The 26,863-nt window shown below is 38.5% G+C and overlaps 2 protein-coding genes across 2 annotated transcripts; both read left to right on the top strand.

The window, feature by feature from the left end:
- Positions 1 to 8,342: 8,342 nt before the first annotated feature.
- LOC126971968 (leptin receptor gene-related protein) lies at positions 8,343 to 19,158 on the top strand. The gene is made up of 4 exons (XM_050818502.1): positions 8,343 to 8,528; positions 8,956 to 9,030; positions 12,015 to 12,201; positions 15,092 to 19,158. Exons 1-4 carry the CDS (start codon positions 8,512 to 8,514, stop codon positions 15,203 to 15,205), a joined length of 393 nt encoding a protein of 130 aa, XP_050674459.1. The 5' UTR covers positions 8,343 to 8,511; the 3' UTR covers positions 15,206 to 19,158.
- Positions 19,159 to 23,229: 4,071 nt separating this feature from the next.
- LOC126971945 (actin-related protein 3) lies at positions 23,230 to 25,578 on the top strand. The gene has a single exon (XM_050818467.1). The coding sequence runs from the start codon at positions 23,345 to 23,347 to the stop codon at positions 24,599 to 24,601; it is 1,257 nt and encodes a 418-aa protein (XP_050674424.1). The 5' UTR covers positions 23,230 to 23,344; the 3' UTR covers positions 24,602 to 25,578.
- Positions 25,579 to 26,863: the final 1,285 nt, after the last annotated feature.

Genomic DNA, 26,863 nt, shown 5'->3' with positions numbered 1-26,863 from the left:
TATTGACATTGACAATTGAGCATTTTTATTTAACCTGTTGTGCATACAAAGTAAAAAGACTATACACTTACATCTTAGACTATGGATCATATTATACTCTATCTACAACTTACATCAAAAAAAAATATCAACTTATCCTTCCAGTAGGCCAATTCTAAACGATTATCACCTGAGGACACAGCAATACGGAGCTAGTTAATGTGTATGGCTAAGGTTTACTGAAATGAAGTTATTGCACTATGCTTGCATGTTACTATATGAGTCCTGCAATAACACTTCAGACTTTAGATACGTAAACATAATATAAGCCAGTCAAGCTATCTCGGGACCTGAGTCGAGAAGCGACTATTCTCCCTCTTCGCGTTACCCACCCCGCCGTCTTCCTGTTAGTAACGTTAGCAACTTAGCACACTGAACAGTCGTAGATTATTCATTAATATTGACACGGGAGTGGGTCAGGGATTGGAAATAATACTCCGCTTATAGGAACGAGTCTTTATTTGCGTTCACTTTTTCTGAACTTGCGATTCGCCAGTCTGCCGCTGTCCCTCTAGTGGGCGGCGGTACCTTCAACACGTCACACCGCACCGAACACTAAGTCTCTTCTATCATCTTCCTCTTGGAACACTTCCACTTTTCACTACTTCTTCTTTTCTTCCTCTTCCTCTTTACACTTTCGAGTCAGAACTAGAACTGCCGTAGGCAAAAAAAAATTCAAATTCAAAATTTCTATATTTGGTATTAAAATATATATACAACATTACTTAAATCTACTTATTAAAGCAATTTACAATTAAGCCTTATATATGTAGGTATCAGAAAACTTATTTCTACAACCCTATCTACGTATTAAGGGATAAAACTTTATTATGCTTAAAAACTAATACATGAGGTTTGTGGGGGGGAAATCCAGGAAACTGGGAAAACCTGGCTATTTGCTATTGATATAACGTAATATTAATCGTCACCTATCACTTAACCTAACTTACGACTAATGACTAGAACTTAAAACTAACTTAAAAACTAAGGTAAATAAATACATAGATATGTATACATACATATATAATATATAAATATAAGAGGGGTGTGGGGAGGGGGGGGGATCTTGGGAAGGGGAAGGAGGGAGAGGGAATAGGAGGCCAGTTTTCGCCGTTATTTAATTCTTATAACTAAACCAATTTACAATATATTGGTTGTACATTTATTCAGACCTAGCTAGAACTCTGTTTGCGTGAGTGTGTGTGTGTGTATACGCTAGTGTTCTGTGAGCTCTAACCAGTTGTGATGTGGTAATGCATGTTTATAACGTTTTATGCTGAGGCAGTACTCTGTGAGTGACTTACGACTACAAGTCGAACGGAGGGCGGGGTTTATTCCGTCCTTCAGTCGGCGTAGCCCTCTGTAGAAGCTATGAGATATCTCTTGTATGTGTTGTTCTAATGTTGGGATGTTTTTCTTTACATGAAGTCGTTTAAGATTTGTACGCGGGTGGGTCCGGTAGATGGTTTTAAGGGATCTATTTTGCACAGTTTGTAGTTTACGATAATTGTTTTGATTTGTGTTAATCCATACCGGACTTGCGTATGTCATAACCGTGCGTATGTAGGACTGGTATAGTAGACGCTTGTTACTAGTTGAGAGAGTGGAATTCCTATAGAAAATGGGTCTCAACAGGCTCAAGGCAGTAAGTGCCTTAGAGCGGGCGTAATTAATATGAGGCGTGAAGGAAAGTTTCCGGTCGAGGATAAGTCCTAGGTATTTAGCCTGTGACTGCCATTCGACTGGGTGGTTATTAATATGTGGCTCTATAGAGATATTGAGTTTACGGGAAGTTTTGTATGAGAAAAGAACCGCCTCGGTCTTTGTGTCATTGATTTTAAGCTTCCACTTAGAGAAGTAGTTGCTTACACAATGTAGGGCTGTATTAAGGTGGGAGACTATAGATTTGATGTTCTTACTGCTGCACAGATAAGCTGTGTCATCAGCGTACAGGGCGAGGACCGTGTTCGGAGGTTTTGGGATGTCTCTCATATAGAGTAAAAATGCCCTCGGTGAGATGATGGAGCCCTGTGGAACACCTGCTACTACTGGATTTGGGGGGGATAAACTATTTTTGACTCTAACTCTAAGAAATCTATTCGTAAGGAATGATTTTATTATTCTACAATATTCAAAGGGGACTTGTGCTTCGAATAATTTGTGAACTAAGGCATCATGCCAGACGGTATCGAAGGCTTTCTCAAGGTCGAGTAGAACCATACCAGTCTGGTGTCTCAAGTTAAATTGGTGTGTTATATGTTCGACTACGCGCGCCAGTTGGTGAGTAGTCGCGTGTGACCTTCGGAAACCGAATTGTTCCTCAGGTAGGTTTGATTCTATAAGTGAGTTTATTCTATTATTAATTAAAATTTCTAATATTTTACTTTGTGTGCAAAGTAAACTAATTGGTCTGTAGTTCGCGGGGGAGGTGGGGTCTTTTCCCGGTTTGTGTATCGCGGTGATTACTGCTATTTTCCAGGACGAGGGAAAATAGGTGAGACGGAGGCACGCATTAAATATATTAACTAAGGTGTCTATTGCTTTTGAAGTGAGGTGTTTTAGAAGTATGTTCTGTATGTCGTCGTGCCCGGGGGCTTTTCGCGGTTTACAGGTTTTTAAAATTAATTTGACTTCGCGAGGTACAACTGGCGTAGGTGCGGTCGGTCCGTTTATTTTGTAAAGGTGGTCTAGAGACCGCGACACCTCGCGTTCGGTGTCGGGGTCGCTCAGATCCACGGTGAGTCTATGCTGTCGCTCAAAGTGTGTACCTAGGGCCTCGGCCTTTTCAGCGTCCGACCGGGTGGGGCCCGAGGGGGTGCTGAAGCAGGGTAGAGGGGTGTGTACGTTTTTAAGGCGTCTCGCGAACTGCCAGAGGGAATTGTCGTGGGTGTCAAGCGATTCGAGCTTTTTGTTCCATTCGTTGGAAGTGAGAGATTTTATTTTAAAAGATATTTGGTTTTGAAGTGACTTAATAATCGTGTTAAGCCGACGCGTATGAAGTCTCTGTGCGTGATGTCGGTATTGGTTTTTTAGGTTGATAAGTCTTGTTATGTCATGTGGAAGTTTGTTTGTTTGTTTCGGTGTGAACGTCAGGATGTTCGCGTTACGGGCTTTGATTATAGCGTCAGTCAGTGTTTGTATGGCGTTGTCCACTAATTCGGGTCGGTGTAATTTTAAGGAGCCGGGGGAGGGGAGGGCTTCGTTAATATGTTTTTTATAAGTGTCCCATTTAGCATTACCATATTTAAAGATAGGTCGCGAGATGCGCGGGATGAGGCTATTAATTTCGAAAATAATGGGACAATGGTCCGAGATAACGTCATAAGTCAGTGGGTCTGTAACGTTTGTGATATTTTTGGCAAAGGTGAGTTGTAATTTAGCGGCAGAGTGCCTAGGGTTGGAGGGGAGGTGGGTCGCTTTGTCCGGAATTAAAATATTATATTCGTGACCTGCAAAGTGATTAAAAAGACGCAATCCATTGGAATTTGCTCGATTGCAATCCCAGTGTCTATGGCGGGCGTTAAAATCTCCGGAACAGATAACGGTTTTGCCGAGTGAGAGAGCTTTTGCGATGGATGTCGTGATTCTACTGTCTTGCTTAGGGCAATAAAAGTTAACTATTGTTATGGGTGTCTGTCCGCGGTGAGACTCTAATCTAATTGCAATTATATCGCATATATCATGCTCCACCGGTGGAAGTGAATGATGCGATATATTTGACTTGACAAAAATTGCGAAGCCACCTCGGGTGCGGTTGTCTGTCTGTCCGTCACGTCTGTAACAGGTGTAACCGGGAATTGAAAAACGTCGTGTGGGAACGAGGTCTGTTTCTTGTATGAGTGTAATGTCGATGTTGTGTGTACCTAGGAAATGTATGAGTTCTCTTTTCCTACTCACAATACCGTTTATGTCAAGCGACGCTACTCGTAGAGGACGAGCAGTGCCAGTCGGGGGAGGGATCGCCGTCTCTTCATCCTTGGATGCTCAGGAACTCAAACACTGTGATGATTTGCTCCTTGTAGCTCATGCTGCGGCGGAGCAGAGGCTTCAGCTGACCTGCGATTTTAATTAGTTTTATAATTTCATTGGTTGACATTTCCTCAGAGTCTGGCTCTTCGGTTGTTTTAAAGGGGGCTGAGTCTGTCTCGACTCTTTTAAAGCCACCTGGCATAGGGCCAGTGGGCCTAAGGCCTGGGAAGATTTGTCTTCCGGACTGGGTGCCCGTGAGGGGCGGCGGTCCGGCAGTGGACCGCGTTGTGGGTGGCTGAAGGCCTGACAGTGACGGGGCGTTCCCTGTCATTACTGAGTTCCACCCGCGCCCGTTCGCCATGTTCGATTTGAACAGGCGGGGCTGGGGTGGTGCGCTTTGGCGGGTCTGGAAGCGCTCCTGGCGCTCCTTGACGGCCGCAAGGTAGATGCGGCGTTGGGGGCACTGGCGGTACGAGGCCGCGTGCTCTCCGCCGCAGTTGCAGCACCGGACTGGAGCCTCCTCCTTCCGGTCGCACTCTGCTGTGAGGTGGGCTCCCGTGCACTTGCACACGCAGCGGGCGGCCCGGTTGCAGTTCCGTTCTGCATGTCCGAAAGTCTGGCACCTGGAACACATGGTGCCGTATTTATTATTTGCTTTATATTTATAAATTCGCACTGATTGGTGCCAGATATATTTGATTTTCCTGAAGGCACCGATATCAGTGCTCTTCGGGAGCGTCACTTGGTACCAGTGCGTCGCCCTTGAAGGCGACAACTTTGGTGGGTTTGAACCCCAGTTCCAGAAGTGCACTACCTAGCTCCTCTGCGGAGCTATAGTACAGACCTTGGACGACAGAGATGTGGGCTCTGTCGTCCTTGTCAGTGTATGTGTGGAACTGCAAACGTTCCACACCTTTGAGCGCTGCAAGGGCCGATTCTTTATCGGCCTGCCGCTCGGCATCTTTCAAAATCAAAATTCTCCTTGGAGATAATAATTGGAGTCGGCCTCGCCTGTGAGGGCTTGGCCGTTACCTTGGCTCCCGGTGTCTCCTGTACCGGGAGCGGCTTAAACACGTAACACGTTGGCCGTCGCCAACGGCTTGGGGCGTCCGTTGTCCGGGCGCGGCTTGGCCGCACGCCGCCGCGTCACGGCGATCCAGTCCGGCAGGCCGCCGTGCAGCCGCTGGCCGGACTCCTGCTCCGGCGGCCAGGCCGGGCTGTCCACATCCATCTCGGCGATCACCTTCGCTGAGGGTTGCTCACCGGGGCTAGGGCAGCCCCTCTTCATGTCCTGCGACACAGAAGTAACACACTAATTAACTATCAACTGCTTCGAACCGTTAAAAAGCGCGCCAAAGGGGCGCGTGTAATTAATAATACAAGGAATTGCGATAGTAAGTTCCACGAAAACCAGCGCGCAAACACGTCTCGTCCGTTCAAGCGCAGGTAGCGGAATTGACGATAACTGCCGTAGGCCGCTTAGTACGGCTTATATACCCCGGGATCCGTTCTATTTTCAAAATGATTCTCCATTCTTTAAATTTAAATTGTACTAGAAAATTCTTTTAACTATTTTTATCCTGCTTACACATTTTCCATCCCTTTTTTTCTGTTCGATTTGATCCTGAACTTATTAGAAATTTCCTTTAACTTTACAAAACCCAAAAAAATCCATACACTGGTAGGTATATCGAACCCGGGTCTACAGCGTTTAAAGTAAACACTTTTCCGCTGAGCTACGAGTATTGCTGACGGAGCTGTTAAAATAAACAATGTCTTGAAGTCTGACAACTCTCGTCATATACTTCGAAGAGTTGCTACGCATCAATATACTGTTAACCTCTTTATCTTACATTTTATTCTAGCATCTGAACATAAATCAACTAACAAAATTGGTACGGAAAGGAATATAATATATAATCAAATATAAAAGTTCGTTACTATTGCAGAAAAGGAAATGAACTTTAAATTTTTCAAAACAAACAGTCGGGATATTATTAAAATTTTCTATAATCTAATATAAAAATTCTCGTGTCGCGGTGTTTGTTACCAAAGTCCTCCGAAACAGCTAAACCGATTTATATGAAAATTTATGTGCATATTGGATAGGTCTGAGAATCGGCCATCATCTATTTTTCATACCCCTAAATGATATGGGTGACCCCCTTATCATATATAGACTCTACCCCTAAATACTTATTTATATTTTTTGACAATTCATTTTATTTTTATTATGACTCAGAATTACAAATTACATATAATTTCAAATTTTCACCCTTCTAGGCTCAATACCTGTTTTTTAATCACGATATTTATATTATTCTGTTTCCACAGATTCACAATAGGGTTGCAAGATGGCAATCAAATATAATTGTTGTAGTAGGATACATTATATGTATGATATATATTTTGGTAGGTCTGAGAATCGGTCGTCATCCATTCTTTATACCCCAAAAATGCTTGTGTAAAACTTGTGTTAATGTTATTGTCCTCTATTGACCTACTTACAACTGTATTGTTGCGCAACGTCGCAACTTTAGCTTTCAGGTCCCTGATGGTGTTCTGAGATGCCTCTAATTTCAACACTAGATCTGCCAGGCTTGATTTGAGGAATGCAATTGGAAACATATAGAAGTTTTCGAAATGTTGGCATAAAGACGTATGTTGGCCATTATTTGGACTCACAAGGTCACAAATGTGGAGGATCTGCGACGCATCAATCAAAAATGCGAACACGTGGAAACCATCAAGATGAAGCAAATCTTATATTTGGGGCACGCGCTTAGGCAGGAGAGGTACAAACTCTTACAACTCATCATGGGAAAATTTTCCGGAAGAAGAGGCGTAGGTCACAGAAAAAAGTCTTGATTGCGCAACATCCGAGGGTGGACAGGAATCGCAAGAGTTCACCTAACCAAAAACAAAAAGTTGAATTTACAAAGCTCACTGCCAACCTTCGCTTGTCGGAGAGGCACGCGAAGGATAGGTAATCGGAATTTAAGTCTGCACAAACATAGAGAAGCATAAGACAAGTTAAGATAACTAAAATATGCGCTAGTTTTATAAAGATTTAATAATGTATTGATTAGGGTGATAATAATTTTTTTACATACTATTTATAAATTTGTGGAATTGTAACTATATCAGATATCTCTAGCAATCATATTTTTACAAATCATGTAATATTTCAACTTATAATCGTATGAAAGGCTTTTACAACTTATTAGAATATAACATTCAATATAATTAAGTACTGGTGGGAGCCTTCTTTGTACAGGATGCCAGCTAGGTAGGAATCGCAACGGTGGCTTTTCCGCCTTTATGAAGTAATATGCAAGCAGTATTGTCTTTCGGTTTGAAGGGCACTGTAGCTAGTGAAATTACTAGGCTAATGGTGAACGTAAATTGTGGTGCCACACAGAATTTTAGGCTCAATCAAGAAACCTGAACGGCACTGAATTATAGCTATGGCATAACACCAGTGGCGTGCATTGGTTTTCTAGCAAGGTAAGCACTGTAGATCTAACTAGTCGTAGAACCGCGCTCTAGTCCAACAGTACTAGGTTTTGAAATCTACATACTGGAGTTGTTTGTGTTTCGCATTAGTGACCGTCCCATATGGTCAATTTTAGTTTGTGTCATTCGAGGAACGAGAATACCTTAAACTGCTTTCTTATTTTATTTCAATAGCCTAAGGATGCTGCGTGTTTATTAACAAAAAATATTTGTTATTCAAATTCTAACATTACACAACTTTCATCTTCAACGCCATCTAGCGTAAACACCCATACTGCAATCATTGACTGTCAAACCTAAAATTTCATGCGTTTATGATAATATTTATTACCTATAATTACTATTGCCCTGCATAACACTTACGTAACTATCGCGTGTTGCTCGTCTAGTAATTTTTTTCTTAAAAAAACTATGTTCAGTAATACGCAGCCCTCAATAATAATTACCAGTTGACTTCACCACATAAATAAACCAATACTAATAGAGAAAACAGAATTTCAGACAACGTCGGATTTGTTTTTGGACGACGAACATCATTCCTTTTTCCATAAAAAAAGTTTTTGTACCTATATCGTGATCTCATTCATGCATTGGTATTATATTTGCTTATTTTTACTTTTCACATTCAGGCCTAAACTTCATTTTAGTATCTATTAGGTTGTCAGATCTGTATGTTGTTTTCCTGTGTTCATTAAATCTATTCGGACAGGCAAAGGTCGAAGACCATGCAGCCGAGTAAATCGAACTGAATATTCTGTGATTGTTTTTCTATGATTGTCATTGTCATTTGATAGATACCAAGAGTATTTAATATTTATTGCAAACTCTACATAATTTTTATTTACGATTTCACTTTTCTGTTTCTGAATATTCTGTTTAGTGTTTTGTAATGAAAATCTGAAGAGGTGTTGGAGTTAGATGTAATATTAGTATATTTACTGGTCAGTTAGTGCTAACTTCTAAGTAGTAAAGATAATCATAAAAACGATGGCTGGATTAAAAGGTGTGTATAATACTTGACGTAAAATTATGAATGATTATACCTAATTTTGAAACTATGTGGATAGAATTCATTGTGAGTCATATCTTGTAGTTATTATTTACCAATATTGATTACTCTAAAATGTGTATTATAAATATTGTTTTCTTTTCTTTTCATGTACCATTGTCTCTCCACAGGGTAAGTTAAATAGCATTTTGTTCTTATATATCTTGTCCTAAATTCTTCTACCAACAAAATACCTACTAATAAGTTGTCTTTTAAACTATGTTAAACATGTAAAGGATATCTTTCTAAAGCTCTATATCTTAAAAATCTGGCATTTCTTCACAACATCAACAAAGTATTAAAGTAGTAATTTACAAATTTGTAACATTAAAAAAAAAACAAATTGATTTTATATTCACTTAATCTCAAAAATATATTTTCAGATTAGTATCTCTTGCTTTTGCTGGTTCCATTGGCATGACTTTTGTCATACTAGCATGTGGCTTGCCCCAATACAAGTAAGTATTAAGTTATAATAACTATAATTATTTGTATTATTATATGTAGTGATGACATATGGAACATAGATGTAGCCTCTAACTGTGGGCTTTATAAGGACAATCAGAGGGCTATGCTCAGAGTTTCCCTGCGAGATTGAATCAGGAATGAGGAGATCTGTATGAGAACCATAGTCACTGACATAGCCCAAATAATTGCGAAACTGTGGACAGACCTATTCATTAGAGTAAGTCCTGTGAAAACTGGTCTAACCATTTTGAGATAAGCCAGAATATAGACAGCAATTTATATTGATTTTGTTCAATAGTACTGCTTTATAAGTACTAAATAAACATTATTTTTTTATGAAAATTGTGAAAAAACTTACTTGAAATAGCACTACTTACTTTGAGTACTATAAATACCAACAAATCAAGTTGTAACTCATAATTTTAATGCTACTGTTAAGACACATTTAAAAAAACACTTATGTACATAATAACACTTAGACATACCTGAATGAAATGCCCAAAAGGATTCAAATACAAAGAAAACACTGACCTAGTTTCTAGTTCTAAATCAGTGTGTGACCTATGTCATTCACGTTTCCTGAAGCATAAAAAAATAATTTTGTGTTGCCTAATATTACTAAATACCCATAATAGCATCTCTTGATTAATTTAAATTGTGTTCCATTGCCAATTAAATATTACACACTCATAGAAAAAAAGAAACAACAAAAGAATGAAATAGAGAAGCTTTCTTGTCCCCTGACGTTGTCAGATCATTTAAAACACCAAATATTGTATTTCTTTCTTCTCAATTGGTTTCCTCATCTGCATATTCTTAGTTTTCCTTTTTTACGTTTGTCATATTAAACATACCAAAAAAAAAATGGCATAGCTGTATGTTTATTTTGTGTCTTCTCTTATTAGTCTGTGCTGGCTTGTTGATGTCAGCCATAGGTCAGCCAATACAGATAGAATTGTCACACTCTCCTGCATCTTCTACCGTCTGTATATATTGGAGAGAGTGTAAGAGACAAAAGTCAAAGTCAAAGTTTTTATTTGCATAAACATGTTAGATTGATGTTACATAAATATTATTAAGTACATTTCTGAATCATTAGTTACAATAATATAAATTTAACAAAAGATTAGTAGCAGTATTATATAGTATATAGTCCAGTTTTTAGTTGAAACTATTCGTCTAATGAATATAAGCAGTTTTTACTATGGTATATTTTCAATTTAGATGAGAAATTCCTATTTGACAATACCTCTCTTATTATTTTTCAAATGTGATTAGATTTTTATGCACATACACAAACAGTTTCTCTGAAATAATGTAGTTCTACAGCAAGGTACTTGTAGTTTGGTGGGGTCCCTGGATGGGAAAAGAGAAGTGTTTTCATGTTTACTGAATTCACGAAATTTTTTTCGAACAAACATACAGCACTCAAATATGCATAATTCAACAATTGTTAATAAGTTATATTTTTTAAATACCGGTCTGCAGCTTTCAAGTCCTTTTCCCGCTGCAGCCCTCAAACATTTTTTTTGCGCTATTAAGACTCTATTTATTACTGTTGAGGTACCCCATATTTTGATCCCATACGTAATTATAGACTCCACGTAAACGCTTACGTGGAGTCTAGTAGTAGTAGGCCGTTAAAGCCGCTATTTCCGATATAGTTTTTTATTCTCCATATTGCAAAAACAAACTTATTAAGACGTTTGCATAGTGATTCAACGTGAGCTTTCCAATTACAATTATTATCCATTATTATGCCTAAGAATGTTATGTTTCTAAGGGGTGGATAAATGGTATTATAATTTTTAAATTGTGTAAGTTTTGTTTTTATTATATTAATATTGAAATCGTTACTTTCTAACCATTTGCCGATTTTAATGATTTCATCATTTATTACCGAGTCGTATGGTCTTTTTGAGTTTGTGTCAGGGATAATTATTGTATTGTCATCAGCATATAACACACACTTATTTTCTGTAATATTTGGTAGGTCGTTGATATATAGTAGAAATAATAATGGTCCAAGTACACTGCCCTGAGGTACCCCGGCTTTAGTTTGATTCCAACTTGATTCATATCGTACTATATTTGATCTTCCGTCAATCTTTTCAATCTGGACACACTGTTGCCTATTTTTAATATAACTTTCCAGCCATTTTGAAATGACACCACTAAGCTAATTTCGAAGTCGACACAGTCAAAAGCTTGGGTCATATCAAAGAATACTGCTGTTACTCTAATTTTTTGATCTATTTTTGTTATCAGATTTTTATCTAATGTATATGCGGCCAATATGGTAGATTTATTTTGTTGAAATGCGTATTGTTCCTCTGTAATGACGTTGAATTTCGTAAAAAATTCGGTTAATCGTTTATAAATTATTTTCTCAAAAAATTTTGATAGAATGGAAATAAGAGTTATTGGTCTATAATTAATAAGTTCCGTATGAGTACCTTTTTTGTGAAGTGGTTTTATAATAGATGACTTAAGAGTTGTGGGGAATTATCCTTGTTCAAATGATAAATTGATTAAATATGTCAGTACTGCAACTATTGCATTTTTGCATGTTTTTATAACATGGGTTGTTATGTTATCATAACCAACAGCCTTGGTGTTATTTAAAGAATATGGAGGAATTTACCGTATTTATTAATTTGTAGTCTAACTGTTAACTATCACATTGATATCAGATGTATCTGGAAACCTTGTATCAAATCTTGTCGTAAACAAAATTTCACCCAAATTTATTTTTAGAATTGTTTGAAATTATCACTTATCATTGCAGTCATGGATGTGTTATTCTAGTAATATTGTGTAAGAGTAGTACTAAATCATCAGCCTGGCTGAGTTGAACCACATAATATAGATAATATGGGCAAAGAAACTCACATGCCATTATTTAGAGAAGTTGTAGTAAATTTAAACAATTTTACCTGATAATTAATGTACACAATTAATAATTACTTTTCAGGTTATGGTGGCCATTTTTCGTCGTCATTTTCTATATCCTTTCCCCAATCCCAACAATGATTGCAAAACGGCACAATAATGGTGTTGATGGATCAAGCTCACCATGTATGGAGACAGCTGTGTTTTTAACTATGGTTATCTTAGTAAGCTCGTTTGCCTTGCCCATTGTGTTAGCACGGGCTGATGTGGTTCGTATTACAATTTATCTTATGTGTATAAAAATAAAGAGTAAAAATGTTTTGTATGGAAGGTGACAGTCATGGTATCTGACAGAGATTAATGAAATATCAAGATTGAAGGTTAAGGCTGCGCACACTTTGGACACTATTTCCTACTAGTTTTCTAGTGTACCCAACACAAACAAACGATCCCGACATTCCAAGCTACTATGGGAGCGACTTAGTCGTGTAGCGCTCCAACAAAAAAAAAATTTATTAATAAGTGTAAAGGATCGTGATCGTACGATATGCAGTCATGTCCAAAGTGCGCCCGGCCTTACACTGGTGGTGGTGGTTTAACAAATGAAATAGTTTGTATATATATATATGTAGTAGGAAGAAATGTTCAGGAGACTAGAATCATGGAACCTGGTTGTTTCACCATTTTGTGTGTTTATACCATTTCGACTTTACTCCTTTGAATGCTAGACAAATCGCTGAAAAATAATGAAAGCAGATGATTGGGAACCATGTACTGGCACCAGTATTATTTAGAGACTTTCAAGCCTGCTTTCTTACCTAACCCACCTTTCATACTGACACATGGTATTGTATATGTACCTACATGGGCGGCAGGTTATAAGGTAACAAATGGTCACTTGATGTTAAGTGATCACGAACACCCACATTCTATTGCAACACCACAGGAATCACAGGAGTGTTGCCGGCCTTTTAGAAAGGTGCTTTTTTTTAAGGTACCCATGTCGTATTATCATGGAAACTCCGCACAAGGAAGCTCATTCCACAGCTTGGTTTTACGGAAGAGAGTTACTTGAAAACCGCTCTGTGGAGTCTTTACTTATTTTGATTTTACATCAATGAATTAGTATTTTTTTTTGTATTGCCTGAAAAGTCTCAGTTGTCATAAGATGTTCCTATGTTTGACCCACGCAAGTCTGACAATACAAGTTGATTTGGATAGGATCGATAGGATAGAATTTCAATTATAAAATAAGTTGAGAAGTGAAATTTTTATGTTTCTAGTTTAGTGATTATCTTTACCATCCTGTATATTTTCTTCTATACCTAGGTAACACTGAAAATATTTAGAAAATGAAAAACGGCTTAATGTAGAAAGTTGCCAATACTTTTATTGTTATTCGAAGTAATCTCCGTTCCTCTCTATACATCGTCGCTCGATGGAACCACTGAGAAAAGCAGTGGGCCCATTCTTCCTTAGGGGTCTCGTCTACGGCATTTTCGTACGCTTTTACCGCATCTTCAGGGCTCGTAAATGGTATACCTCGAATTATGTCTTTAATTCTTCGGAATAAATAAAAGTCGCAGGGCGCCAGGTCAGGACTATATGGCAGATGACTCATTATCTCGACACCTGTCATAGTCAACAATCCGTTTTGCAGAGTGCGCTGAAGCCTTGTTGTGGTGAAGGAGGATCCTGCTTCGAGGGCGCTCTTGTCGAATTTTTTCCAAGACAACATGCAAACTCATCTTTTTTCCTTAACTTCTTCCTTTCTTTACCTTAGTTGGCCGATCCTCGAAAGGAAACACGTAGCTGACTGTCTTTTGGTTTCGGGTTCGTAGCAATATATCCAGCTTTCAGCTACCTGTGACGATGTCAAATACAGCATTTGAGTCACCGCCGTTGAACTTTTTTTTTTAATGGAAATAAGGACAAACGAGTGTACGGGTCCTGTTGTTAAGTGATCACCGCCGCCCACAATCTCTTGCAACACAGAACTTGCAGAGGAATCACAGGAGCGTTGCCGGCCTTTAAGGAAGGTGTACGCGCTTTTTTTGAAGGTACGCATGTCGTATTATCCCGGAAACACCGCACAAGGAAGTTCATTCCACAGCTTTGTAGTAGATACGTGGAATAAAAGCTCCTTGAAAACGGAAACTGTGGAGGACCGCCACACATCCAAATGGTGGGGATGATATCGTAACTTGTGGCGTGTCGTGCGAAGGTGGAATTCGGCGGCAGGAATCAGGTTAAACAGCTCATCGGAACACTCCCCGTGATAAATGCGGTAGAAGACACACAATGAAGCGACGTCTCTACGCAACGCCAAGTGATCCAGCCGTTCACAGAGCACTGGGTCCCCGACAATTCGAGCTGCTCTGCGTTGCACGCGGTCAAATGGATAGAGGTGATACTGGGGAGCCCCAGACCAGAGATGACAGCAATAATCTAACATATGAACTTATCTAACATTTGGCAACACCAGTCCATGCGAAGGTGTTTCTGGTCGTCGGTTAAAATATAGAGAATCCATCTGGTACAAAGCTTCCTGACGCCTAAATGTTCGTGTAATATTTTTTGAACTTGACTCATACCAATGCCTAAGCTTGCCCGTATCTGCTGATAGGTCACTCTCTTTTTTTCCTCTATCATGCGTCGCACAGCACTGATGTTATCTTCAGTAGTCGCTGTTAAAGGACGTCCCTCACGCGGATCATCATTGAGATTGCTACGTCCACGCTTAAACTCGTTAATCCAATTGCAAATAGTGGCACGAGATGGGGCTTCATTAAGAAATGCTAATCGCAGCCTATCATAGCTTTGTTGTTGAGTAAGCCCACATCGAAAGTCATAATAAATCATTGACGGAAAATTTTCTCCCGTTAATTTCATATTCATGTGTAACAAGAGTTTTAGATTTGCCGCGAATTCACAAAAACAAATGACAAATGAATGCAATATACTACATTAGGTTACCAAAGAGTTCTAAAATAGAAATTCAAAAAAGTTTTCATTAGCAATGTTTCTAACTGGCCAGTTCTAAAAAAAATCAGCGTTACCCACGTATTACATTATTTAATTTAAAATAAAAACATTTTTTTTTTAGTTCATACACATCATATTTAGTTTGGTTTTTTGCTAGTAAGTTTTAATTTTCAGATTCTGTGGGGAGCCTGCTATCTCACCCTAGCTGGCAATGTAATGGTGTATCTTACAATACTGGGTTTCTTCACAATCTTTGACATGGACGACTCTGATTACGCGATGTGGTGAGAAATCTAGAAACTTCTACGCTGTCATTGTTGCAGAGACATTTTCGAATTTCGTAAAAGGTGTTGTGTTTTATTGATGTAAGTGCGATATTATGATACTGATGTTAGTTAGTTCATTTTACTATAAATTATATAGATTTTTGTTGAATCCATTATTTATAATTGGATGGTGTTAATTTTTTTAAAAAATTATGTCACTTGATTAGATTCGTAAGAAATAATAATTACCAGTGTATTTTTTTATGAGCTAGTATAATACACAGAAATATTAATATTCATAGTTGATACATTTGATAGTAATATAATGTATAACCTTATATTTAATTATAAAATAGTGAATATACTATCTGTATTATTTCGACAGGGAAATGTTTGAATTGTTGTAATTATTACAAAATATCACCAGCTATTGCCTTTACATAAACCAGAAAGATTGATAAGTACTCTAGACTGCTGTTAATTGTCACTTGTAAATTAGGTACTGGATTATTTACAAATTATCTGTTTTATTTGTAAGGTACAGTATTTTATAAGGCTGATGTCTTATTCTGCTTGTATCTTTAATATAGAAAATTATTATTACTTCATTCGTATTTTTAAAGCAAGATTTTCATAATAATATTCAGTAAACAAAGACAGAATCCAAACTAAGCAATAGTACTGAAAATACTTTACATGCTGTAATTTTAATGAAAAATGTAAAAAGAAATATTAATTATTCAATATTATAAGAATTATAATAGCAATAAACAGAAAATTGTCATTTATAGGCTGATAATAATATTGTTTGTACCTACATTTCTGTTCTTATATCTATTTTTAAATCAAAGGAGATTTTTTATTTCTTTGTATAAAATGGTTTAGAAACGATTTAATTCACTAAAAACTTAATAACAGCCAATTTTATATGTTGTTAACATAATCATTACATTCCTGTGAAGATCATCTAAACTAGAAGTTGAATTCAGTATAATTTATAAAAGAACTAACTGTGAAAAAAAGCTAATCTAATAAATATATATATAAATTGGATAGTTGAACTACAGAACTTGTTCGCTTGTATCCCTCATTTCTGAGATTATACAAATTAAATTTTTTACCAAAATTTATGAAACCTGAGAGTTGAACGGTTTGCTCAGTTGGTAAGAGCGCTCGGACAGAACCCGAGAGGTCGCGGGTTCGAGTCCCACATCGTTCATAAATTTTGGTTACAAATTTAATTTGTATGGTTAACCTAAATTACCATATTTGTTTTTTCTATAAACTAAAGGTGGTTAATGTTTAATATCTTATAAATCATATTTCAAAATATAAGATTGATATAATGTGTTGTCTTGTGTGAGCTGATAGCCTTGTTGCCAATGCTCTTAATTAAAATGGAGGCTAACCTTACAGCTTCAATGTCAAACCTAGAATGTTATACAAGCTTGATTATACGTGTCTATAAGTTGGCGCTGGCTATGGATTCTGATTACTTAAATATATATGTTTATTAAAAAATGGTACTAATTCATAATCCATATGAGAGCTAAAAAGCTCATTATCTCTTATTAGCTTAGCATCTCTTATTAGCTTAGCTCAGTTAAGCTGGGGCCACATAAGGCTTAACACCAAAAGAATTTTTTTAATCGAAGCGAAAGTCTCAACTTATCAACTTCAATCTAGTTGTTTCAGCGGTCACTAAAACCTAAACAATATGTAAACCGAAGAATTGAACCTCGTAACACATGACCTACAAACATATTATTAATAACATAGGTAATTAGTTTCCTGCATAAATTTTACTTGTTTGCATTGTTTATATTTTTGACATTTGTGCTTTGTCTATTTTTAGAGACATACCCTTGATAAATAGATTATAATCAAGTTCTTTCCTCTGATATGGTAACATTTCTTACCTTCGATAGAGTCATTTAAGTTATCGGAGGTTAAACAAACGATTATAGGTAGGTACGTAAAGAATTTTATCGAACGTTCGATAGGCTTAAAAGACGTTTTCAGCAATATAGGTTTATACATTAGATAATTTATACGTCTAGATGGAGTGTGACAGCTGTAAACACGTCGAAAAAACCAGAGGCGAACAATTAGACTCTATTTTCAGCAACGCATGCACACCAAAAGAAGGTGACTGACGTATCGCGAGTGTAAGACGTAGCTGCCGTGCACGCTAAAGTTATAAATTTGATCTTGTCATGCGTTGCCAAGAGGCTGTTTCTAGTCGTTTAAATTATCCAAAGTTTACACCTTCGATAAGCTTTTTATTATGAATAAGGCGGTACATATTAAATATCTTTGAAGAGCTATGCTAGAGCCTTAAGCTTTACCATATAATTAAATGTAGTAATTTTATAGTATGGTAATAATTATAATAGACCTCTATATTGTTTTTTTTTTCACGTTTCAACTAATGCTTGACAAATTGTTTGGGGGAAAATAATTGTGACCAGTTCCATATTAAGAAAATATACAAGTTATAGTCTAATCTTGTTGAATCTTGATTTTTACTTGATAAAAACAACATGATAAATATGTTTTTACATATACTTATAATCCGAGCTTTATTTCACTGAATTAGCTCGCCTTAAGTTATTACTCTGTATTTAGAATTACATATTGTGTATTTGACAAAGGTGTATTTATTTATATGTAGAGGTAACAACATTTAAATTCTGTTTAGACGATCTAGGCTTCGTGTAAATATTATGTCACAATAAATAATTTATCAATGGTTTTTGTGGAGTATGTAATTTTGTCAAGTTTATTGATTGATTCTTGTTGAACAAATGTACGATATTTGAGGTACCATTATTTACTAATTTATTTGGGTATACTGTTATATAGACACATGTAATACAATCCCTATTTGGAAACAGGTTACAATGATAATGTGCTTGATATTGAGTGCATTAGTGCATCACTGTGGCGCAGTCAGTGTTCTATTGCTATTTTATCTAACTTTTAATTATATTTATATGTACCAATGTATTTTTTATATTATTTTATCTTTATTTTCGTGTACTATGTGTTTGTGTGTGTGTCTTACATTATGTATGTAGTGATGTTCAAAATTGCAACAAATATCAAATAGTTTGAGCGCGCAGTCTTGCGTAAGTTGAACATCTCGAAAGTCGACAAAGAAACCTTTGATTTATATTTTATGTTCATAGCTTAGCTAACAGGCACACGTGAACTTCTGAGACTTCTAAACACCTACCTACCTACACAACAGTAAACAATTTCATTTAAAAATCGCTTTGGCATTTGACTTACCTATTTGATATAACACGATATTAGCTAACTTGTGGTAAATCTTCCATAGAAGCCACAGTAGAAAGAATAGAATAGATATTATTCCATAAATTGAAATATACTCAAAGTATTATAAGAAAATAAATCTTTGTTTAATCTTAGCACCGATCATTACCGATTACCGAACTTAGAAAACACATACTCAAGCTATGCTCTACTTTAATGTTTCACTGGTAAATTTGTGGTGAGTCTTTCACAGAAGCCACAGTAGGAAGAGAAGAATAAAATTATAAATCAATTATTATTAAATTGAAATAAAAAACAACTCAGACGTGACTCAATTGCATTGCGAATGTGTAGGTTTTAGGAGTCTACTGTTTTCTGTTTCTGAGTTATATTCATAAGATAACAACATTTTACAATATATTTTACTTTAATAATCTGGTAAAATTTGTTCTGACTGATCGCAGTTTCCTCAGCAGACTCGAGCCGAGGTTACCTGCACGAGCGTGACAGTTAATTGTCATTCAATACTTTCATATGAAGTGCTCAACGGACGCAAAAAAATATAAACAAAACTCAAGCAATGTACAGTACAGTACAGTACATAAACAGTAATCCGCACACACATAAATAAAAGTATTGAGCGAAAATTTTATCATATTAATTAATTTTTAAGAAATATATGTAACATTAACTAACTTTATTTTTTTTATTACCAAAAAGAAGATTCTTCATGACAAGAACAAGCATGATGCATTGACCAGCCATTGGTCCATTTGTCCAGCCATCCTTCCCTATATTTTGATAACGACCCACCTCACGACGCGCCACAAGTGAAGGATTTTAGCGAGCATAACTAACCCTACTACGAGAAGTTAACCAAGTAACAAAATAATTTGTTAATTCAATGATTCGGGAATATCTCCCTCTAAAAGTTTTTTCATTTGAAATTTATTATATATTAAAAAAAAAACTTTGTAGTCCCAAATTGAATCAAGTTTGCTATCATTTAAAAAATCCACACAACCAATCCAACAAATGACTTGCCCTGTACTTTCCCCGGGGCGTAAAAAGAATAGGTGAGTCCCAGGCCCATGGGTGTCGTAAGCGGCCTAGTGCCGCTATGTTTCGCATAGGTTACTGAAGAGGACAGGAGGCCATGCCTCCCGCCCCAACCCCCAACAAAATATGAGAGCTGTCTTGATAAAGAAATTACCCCAGGAGGGTACCGGCTCTACCAGAGCCCGACAATTCCTCCCCGAGCACTCTCGCTCGGGCTGCCCTTCGTATTCTGGGGAGAGCACAGAACCACGCATGACCGAGGACAAACGAGGCAGTAACACCACGGCACCCCGCTCCACGCTCAACGTGGACCTTTGCAATATCAGGGGAATTCACTCCAATTTAAACGCCGTCCACCACCACCTTGAGACGGCGCAGCCGGCCTTGTGTTGCCTTACGGAGACGCAGATATCTCGACCTAGCGATACGTCATATTTAACGTACCCCGGGTACAAAATTGAGCACAATTTTTTGCCTCATGCCGGGGTATGTGTGTTCGTTAGGGAGGATATCTGCTGTCGCCGTCTCGGCAATTTTGAGGGTAGGGACCTGTCTACTCTCTGGCTGCGTGTAGATTTAGAGGACCGCGTCCGCATCTACGCGTGTGTCTACAGGTCCCATAGTGGTAACGCAGAAACCGATCAACTCATCGGCTGCGTTCAAGCGGCAATTGACGACGTGCTTGCACAGATCCCCTTCGCTGAAATCGTAGTCTTGGGTGATTTCAACGGGCACAATGCCGAATGGTTTGGATCACGCACCACAGACTACGCAGGGCTATCTGTGCATAATTTTGTATGGTCTGTCCCAATTGGTTGAGTCGCCAACGCGGCTCCCGGATGTGGATAGCGACATGCCGTCCTTATTAGATCTTCTGCTGACTACACATCCCGATTGTTATCAGGTCTTTGTCGACGCCCCTCTCAGAACGTCCGACCATTGCCTGGTCAGGAGTGTAGTGCCTTTCCGACGCCAACGTCGCAGACCACCAGCGACCCGCCGCGTTTGGCACTACAAGTCAGCAGATTGGGATAGGATGCGTTCCTTTTTTGCATCCTACCCTTGGGGCAAGGTTTTTTTCCCTTCTGATGATCCTAGCGCCTGCGCCGTTGCAGTAGCCGATGTGTTACTACAGGCCATGGATATTTTTATACCAAGCTCTGTAGTACCGACCGGTGGCAGATCACAGCCCTGGTCCGATGCGTCCGTTAAAGCAGCGTCTGACTGCAAGAAACAGGCGTATCGAACTTGGGTTGCGGCGCTGGGTACAAAGGATCTGAACTGCAAAGTTCTTAAGAGGAAATATAACCGTGCCTTCTGATTTTTTAAGCGGCAAATCGCCCGTGCGATATCGAAGCACGTCGTCAAAATTGGCGGGCAGCTTTCCAGTTACCCGACCGGAACACGCAAGTTCTGGTCGTTGTCGAAAGCTGCTCTTGGTAACTTCAACCAGCCGTCCATGCCGCCGTTGCACATGAGGAATGACACCCTGGTCCATACGGCAAAAGAGAAAGCCGATCTCCTGTGCACTCTTTTTGCCTCCAACGCGACTCTTGACGACAACGGAAAAACACCGCCGACAATCCCGCGGTGTCAGAGCTCCATGCCTGAAGTACAGTTCCGACAGAAAACTGTAAGGCGAGCTCTGTTTTCGTTGGACGTCAGGAAGTCGAGCGGGCCGAATGGCATTTCTCCAATCGTGCTTAGAACGTGTGCCCCTGAGTTGACGCCGGTGCTAACGCGTTTATTCCGGCACTCTTATTCTAAAGGCGTAGTCCCTGACTCATGGAAGTCAGCCCTTGTCCATCCGATCCAAAAAAAAGGAGACAGTTCGGATCCGGCAAACTACAGGCCTATTGCTATTACCTCCCTGCTCTCCAAAATCATGGAGAACATAATCAGACGCCAGCTCTTGGTATATCTAGAAGGTCACCAGTTGATCAACGACAGAGAGTACGGCTTTCACCATGGACGGCTGGCAGGATATCTTTTGGTATACCTAACACAGATGGGCGGCGGCTATTGAAAGCAAGGGGGAAGGCCTGGCAGTTAGCCTGGATATAGCGAAGGCCTTTGATCGTGTATGGCACAAGGCGCTCCTCTCAAAACTTCCAGCATTTGGGCTTCCCGACAGCTTGTGCAAGTGGACCTCCAGCTTCCTCACTAGGCGCAGCATACAGGTCGTTGTAGACGGATATTGCTCGAACCCGAAGCCCGTGAATGCTGGAGTGCCCCAAGGCTGTGTGCTATCTCTAACGCTGTTTCTTCCGCATATCATTGATATGTTGGACACCTCCAACATACATTGCTATGCAGACGAGTATTGGAATACTGGGTCTCGAAACCTCGAGCGATTGCCAATTTCGTGGCCATCTGGAGGGCAAAGCCAAATTGGCTTTGAAGAAGCTGGGCGTCATCAATAGAGCACGGCAATACTTCAAGCCGGCCCACATTCTAGCGCTCTACAAAGCGGAGGTCCGGCCACACATGGAGTATTGCTGTCATTCTGGTCTGGCGCACCCCAGTATCAGCTCGATCCATTTGACCGCGTGCAACGCAGAGCAGCTCGAATTGTCGGGGTCCCAGTGCTCTGCGAATTGTGTGTCTTCTACCGCATTTATCACGGGGAGTGTTCCGAAGAGCTGTTTAACCTGATTCCTGCTGCCGAATTCCACCTTCGCACGACACGCCACAAGTTAGGATGTCATCCCCACCATCTGGATGTGTGGCGGTCCTCCACAGTGCGGTTATCAAGGAGCTTTCTTCCTCGTACTACAACGCTGTGGAATGAGCTTCCTTGTGCGGTGTTTCCGGGACGATACGACATGGGTACCTTCAAAAAAGCGCGTACACCTTCCTTAAAGGCCGGCAACGCTCTTGTGATTCCTCTGGTGTCGCAAGAGAATGTGGGCGGCGGTGATCACCAGGTGACCCGTACGCTCGTTTGTCCTCCTATTCCATAAAAAAAAGATGAAGCATTTTGCAATATTTGTATTGGAATCCTTAAAAGTAAAATGTCAAACATTCGAAAGCAGCGCAGAGGAGTCAGAAAGGAGTAAGCTATCCTCTGCATATATACATTATTCAATTACATTGAACAGTGCATGAAAACGTAATGAAATAGCAATAAAATTATTAATCTCAGATAATATTGTTAAAGTTGGTATTGCATGAACTTATTTCTCTACCCTTGGCCTATACTCTGACGAGTTATAGGCCCTAGAATTGCATCCTATAATATAGGGGAAAGAGGTCACCATTCATACGCGGGGCATAATAGAAAAATAAACGGCACATAACATATCTTTGCTTGAATGCATAGATATTGTCAAAAGATCACATATACTGTAACTAAACCTGGATTTCATTAAATGATTGTAAAGCAAACTTTTGTTTTATTATATCCATTAACTAGGTGTACTCCTATTGTCCTACATAGAGAAAGTAGATAGATTAAATGAGATTAGGTTGGTAGGTATACGATTTGATATTTGAGATAAATTATATTAATTTTGCTTATAAATATGGATACCTAGCTACATATTTTATTTTTGTATACTTTATTTTATTATTATTAACATATTTATATAAAAAATAGCCGTGCTTTCTCCTAATTCTAAATGTCTACTTGTCTAGTCATTGATGACAATGTTTGTCAATGTCATCAATCTGGTGTGACATTGACAGTAAAATTAGATCCGTAATCCGAATTCCGATTTCTGAATTCTGATTCGTGCACTAAAAAGTGATTTCACCAGGCGCACCTTATTTCTGTTTACTTGTGCCTGTATTATTGAAATTTCAATAGAATTTTATATTTACCATGGGTGATCACTTACCAGCTTGTGTTATTGACGTGGGTACAGGATACACAAAGTTGGGCTTTGCTGGAAACAAGGAGCCGCAGTTTATCATTCCATCAGCCATAGCGATAAAGGAAACAGCTAAAGTAGGTGATCAAAGCACTAGGCGGATGACTAAGGCTGTTGAGGATCTCGATTTCTTTATCGGTGATGAGGCTTTTGAAGCAACTGGCTATTCTGTGAAGTACCCTGTGCGTCATGGCTTAGTTGAAGATTGGGACTTAATGGAGAGGTATATAGAACAGTGTATATTCAAATATTTAAGAGCAGAACCGGAAGATCACCATTTCCTAATCACTGAACCACCCCTGAACACTCCTGAAAACAGAGAGTACTTGGCTGAGATTATGTTCGAATCTTTTAATGTACCTGGTTTGTACATTGCTGTCCAAGCCGTATTGGCACTTGCTGCATCATGGAAGTCTCGTACTTCTGCAGGTCGCACTTTCACTGGCATAGTAGTAGATAGTGGCGATGGAGTCACACACATTGTTCCAGTTGCAGAAGGGTATGTTATTGGTTCGTGTATTAAACACATACCCATTGCTGGAAGAAATATCACATCATTCATTCAATCACTGCTTCGTGAACGTGAAGTTGGAATACCTCCTGAGCAAAGCTTAGAGACTGCAAAAGCAATCAAAGAAAGATACAGCTACATTTGCCCAGATATTGCTAAAGAGTTTGGCAAATATGATTCAGATCCTGCTAAATGGATGAAAAAGTATACTGGGGTTAATGCAATAACTAAAAATCCATTTGATGTTGATGTAGGCTATGAGAGGTTTTTAGGGCCTGAAATATTTTTTCATCCTGAGTTTTCTAATGCTGATTTTACTGTACCATTGAATGAGATGGTGGATGAAGTTATTCAAAGCTGTCCTATTGATGTAAGAAGAGGGTTGTATGGCAATATTGTATTGTCTGGTGGCTCAACAATGTTCAGAGACTTTGGCCGGAGATTACAGAGGGACATAAAGAGGTCTGTTGATGCAAGGCTGAAACTGTCCACAATGCTCTCTGAAGGTCGTATAACACCAAAGCCTATTGATGTGCAGGTTATTTCACATAACATGCAGCGTTATGCTGTATGGTTTGGTGGAAGCATGTTAGGCTCAACACCTGAATTTTACCAAGTTTGTCACAGTAAACAGGACTATATGGAATATGGTCCTAGCATCTGTCGACACAACCCTGTTTTTGGAACTATGACATAAAGTATTTAAATTCAGTATTTTATTATGTTAACTTTTAAATTTTATGAGATAAGACTTAATTCACATTTTATTTGAAAGACTTGTATGAAAATACTGCCAATATTAATATATCTGCAAAATATTACTAGTATTCACAATGTTTTGTTATCAACAATTATGTAAACATAACTTTTCAAACTATGGCTTGGAAAACAATGTTTAATGTAAATTTTATTCTAAATCACCTTTTCACAAATATTTGAAATATAAATAATAATATAATATTTTTTGATGTACCTAGTTTACTGACATATTCCTGTTTTTTTAATTTACAACATTAATTCCATATTCTTAGCCACTCTGTCTATTAAGATGTGGATCCTAGGCTCAACGAAAGGGGTTTGATTAATATAAACTTATATCATTTATGTGTTGGAAACATTAAAAATATGAGGTTAACAGTTAGCCTCCCATTTGAGCAAAGCACACACTAATACAAAGTGATATACAACAAGAAGTAGCTTGTCAGACAATTTAAGTATAATCCTGGCCTGTTTTCATCGCTTGTCTGGCAGCAAGAGGCTCTATTGACAGAATTTATCTAAAGATATAAATATTTGTGTCCTAATTCTGAGTCATAAATGCTTAAAATATTTATGTATAATATAAGTTTGAGTATGTCCATTGTATTAAATATATCTGTTAATATGGGTGATGATATTACTTGCTGAATTTTGGACCTCTTAATTTGTTAATTAATGTTTCAAGTATCATTAATATGTGTAAACCAGTTGTTCATTTATAATAATTTTTTGCAAATATATACATATTAAATTAGGCACATTCTTGATATTTTAATATTATGTATATTATTTTGCAAAATGTCTGTCATGTAATAATCAATGTAATTTAAGTTTTAAGTAGTGCTGGACTTTGATGGCATTTAATGTATTGCATTCCAGCTTTAACCAAATAAAGATGTTTTCTTATTTACAGCATTTTCTTAGTTTCACTATGTCTTGTTCAAAAATTATACTAATGAGCCATGTATTAAAATTAATGAATGTAATATATTTACATATACATGCTATTTTTGAACATGTAACTGTATAAGCAACTGTTATCGCGTAGCCCTAAACAACAGCCCATGGACACCAAGAGTCATGAGATGTGTTGCCGGTCTTTAAATTGGGAATATAAGTTTGAAGCTCCCTTATTCATATTGGTAGAGGAAAACTGCAGCCGGTAATTGATTTCACAAAGTGGTTTTTTTTAATGAAAATAAGGGACGAGACGAGCAGGACGTTCAGTTGATGGTAATTGATGCGCCCTGCCCATTACAATGCAGTGCTGGTCAGGATTTTGAAAAACCCCAAAAATTCTGAGCGGCACTTCAACTGCGCTCGTCATCTTGAGACATAAGATGTAAAGTCTCATTTGCCTAGTAATTTCACTAGCTACGGCGCCATTCAGAACGAAACTCATTAATGTTTACACATTACCGCTTCACGGCAGAAATAGGCGCCGTTGTGGTACCCATAAATAGTGGCATCCTGTGCAAAGGAGCCACCCACTGGTAAATGGAGCTCCCCTGGTTGTGCAAGGTAAGAAGTTCGTCGCAAAAGTCGGTTGTGGAATGCCAACATGATCCGGGTGAAATTTCGCATTTTGACGTAATGTTCGTTGGTTGAATTCGGCTGCTGGTGTCAGGCCGAACTCGGCACTCCCCGTGATATATGCGGTAAAAGATGCAGAGAGAACCCACATATCTTCGAAACGCCAAAGAATCGAGCCGGTCGGAGATGACTTGATCGTCGATGATTTGAGCTGCTCTCCGTTGTATGCGCTCAAAGAAGGAGGTGGAAGAAGCTGTTACTGGAGAGATGAGAACCCATAATCAGAAATAATCTACCCATCAAGCACATACACACCTTTTTTCAATAAACTAAACTTTATTCGCTTCGGCACACAGTCAGTCCGTTATTTGAATCCCTTTGGGTGATTTGCCGCGGCTGTGAAAATTAATTTGGCGGCAATTTTCGGCTGTCTTGGCCCCGCCCGTTTTGATGGAAAAGCTGTTAGGCTACCGTTATAGGGGTGGTTTTTAGTCGGTAGGGGTGTCCGGGTATGACACCCGAGCCCGACATATGGGCTCTGCTTACGAAATCCGAATTTTATAAGATATGTAAGTAGTCCCTCGAAAAAACCGGTTCCCTGATTGCAACAAGTCCTATAGGTATACTAGGTATATACAAGTTACAAATAATGCAGTGACCTTTCTAA

This window comes from Leptidea sinapis, chromosome 25, assembly GCF_905404315.1.
Source record: "Leptidea sinapis chromosome 25, ilLepSina1.1, whole genome shotgun sequence".
Classification (NCBI taxonomy): domain Eukaryota; kingdom Metazoa; phylum Arthropoda; class Insecta; order Lepidoptera; family Pieridae; genus Leptidea; species Leptidea sinapis.
This window is presented reverse-complemented; position numbering and strand designations above follow the sequence as displayed.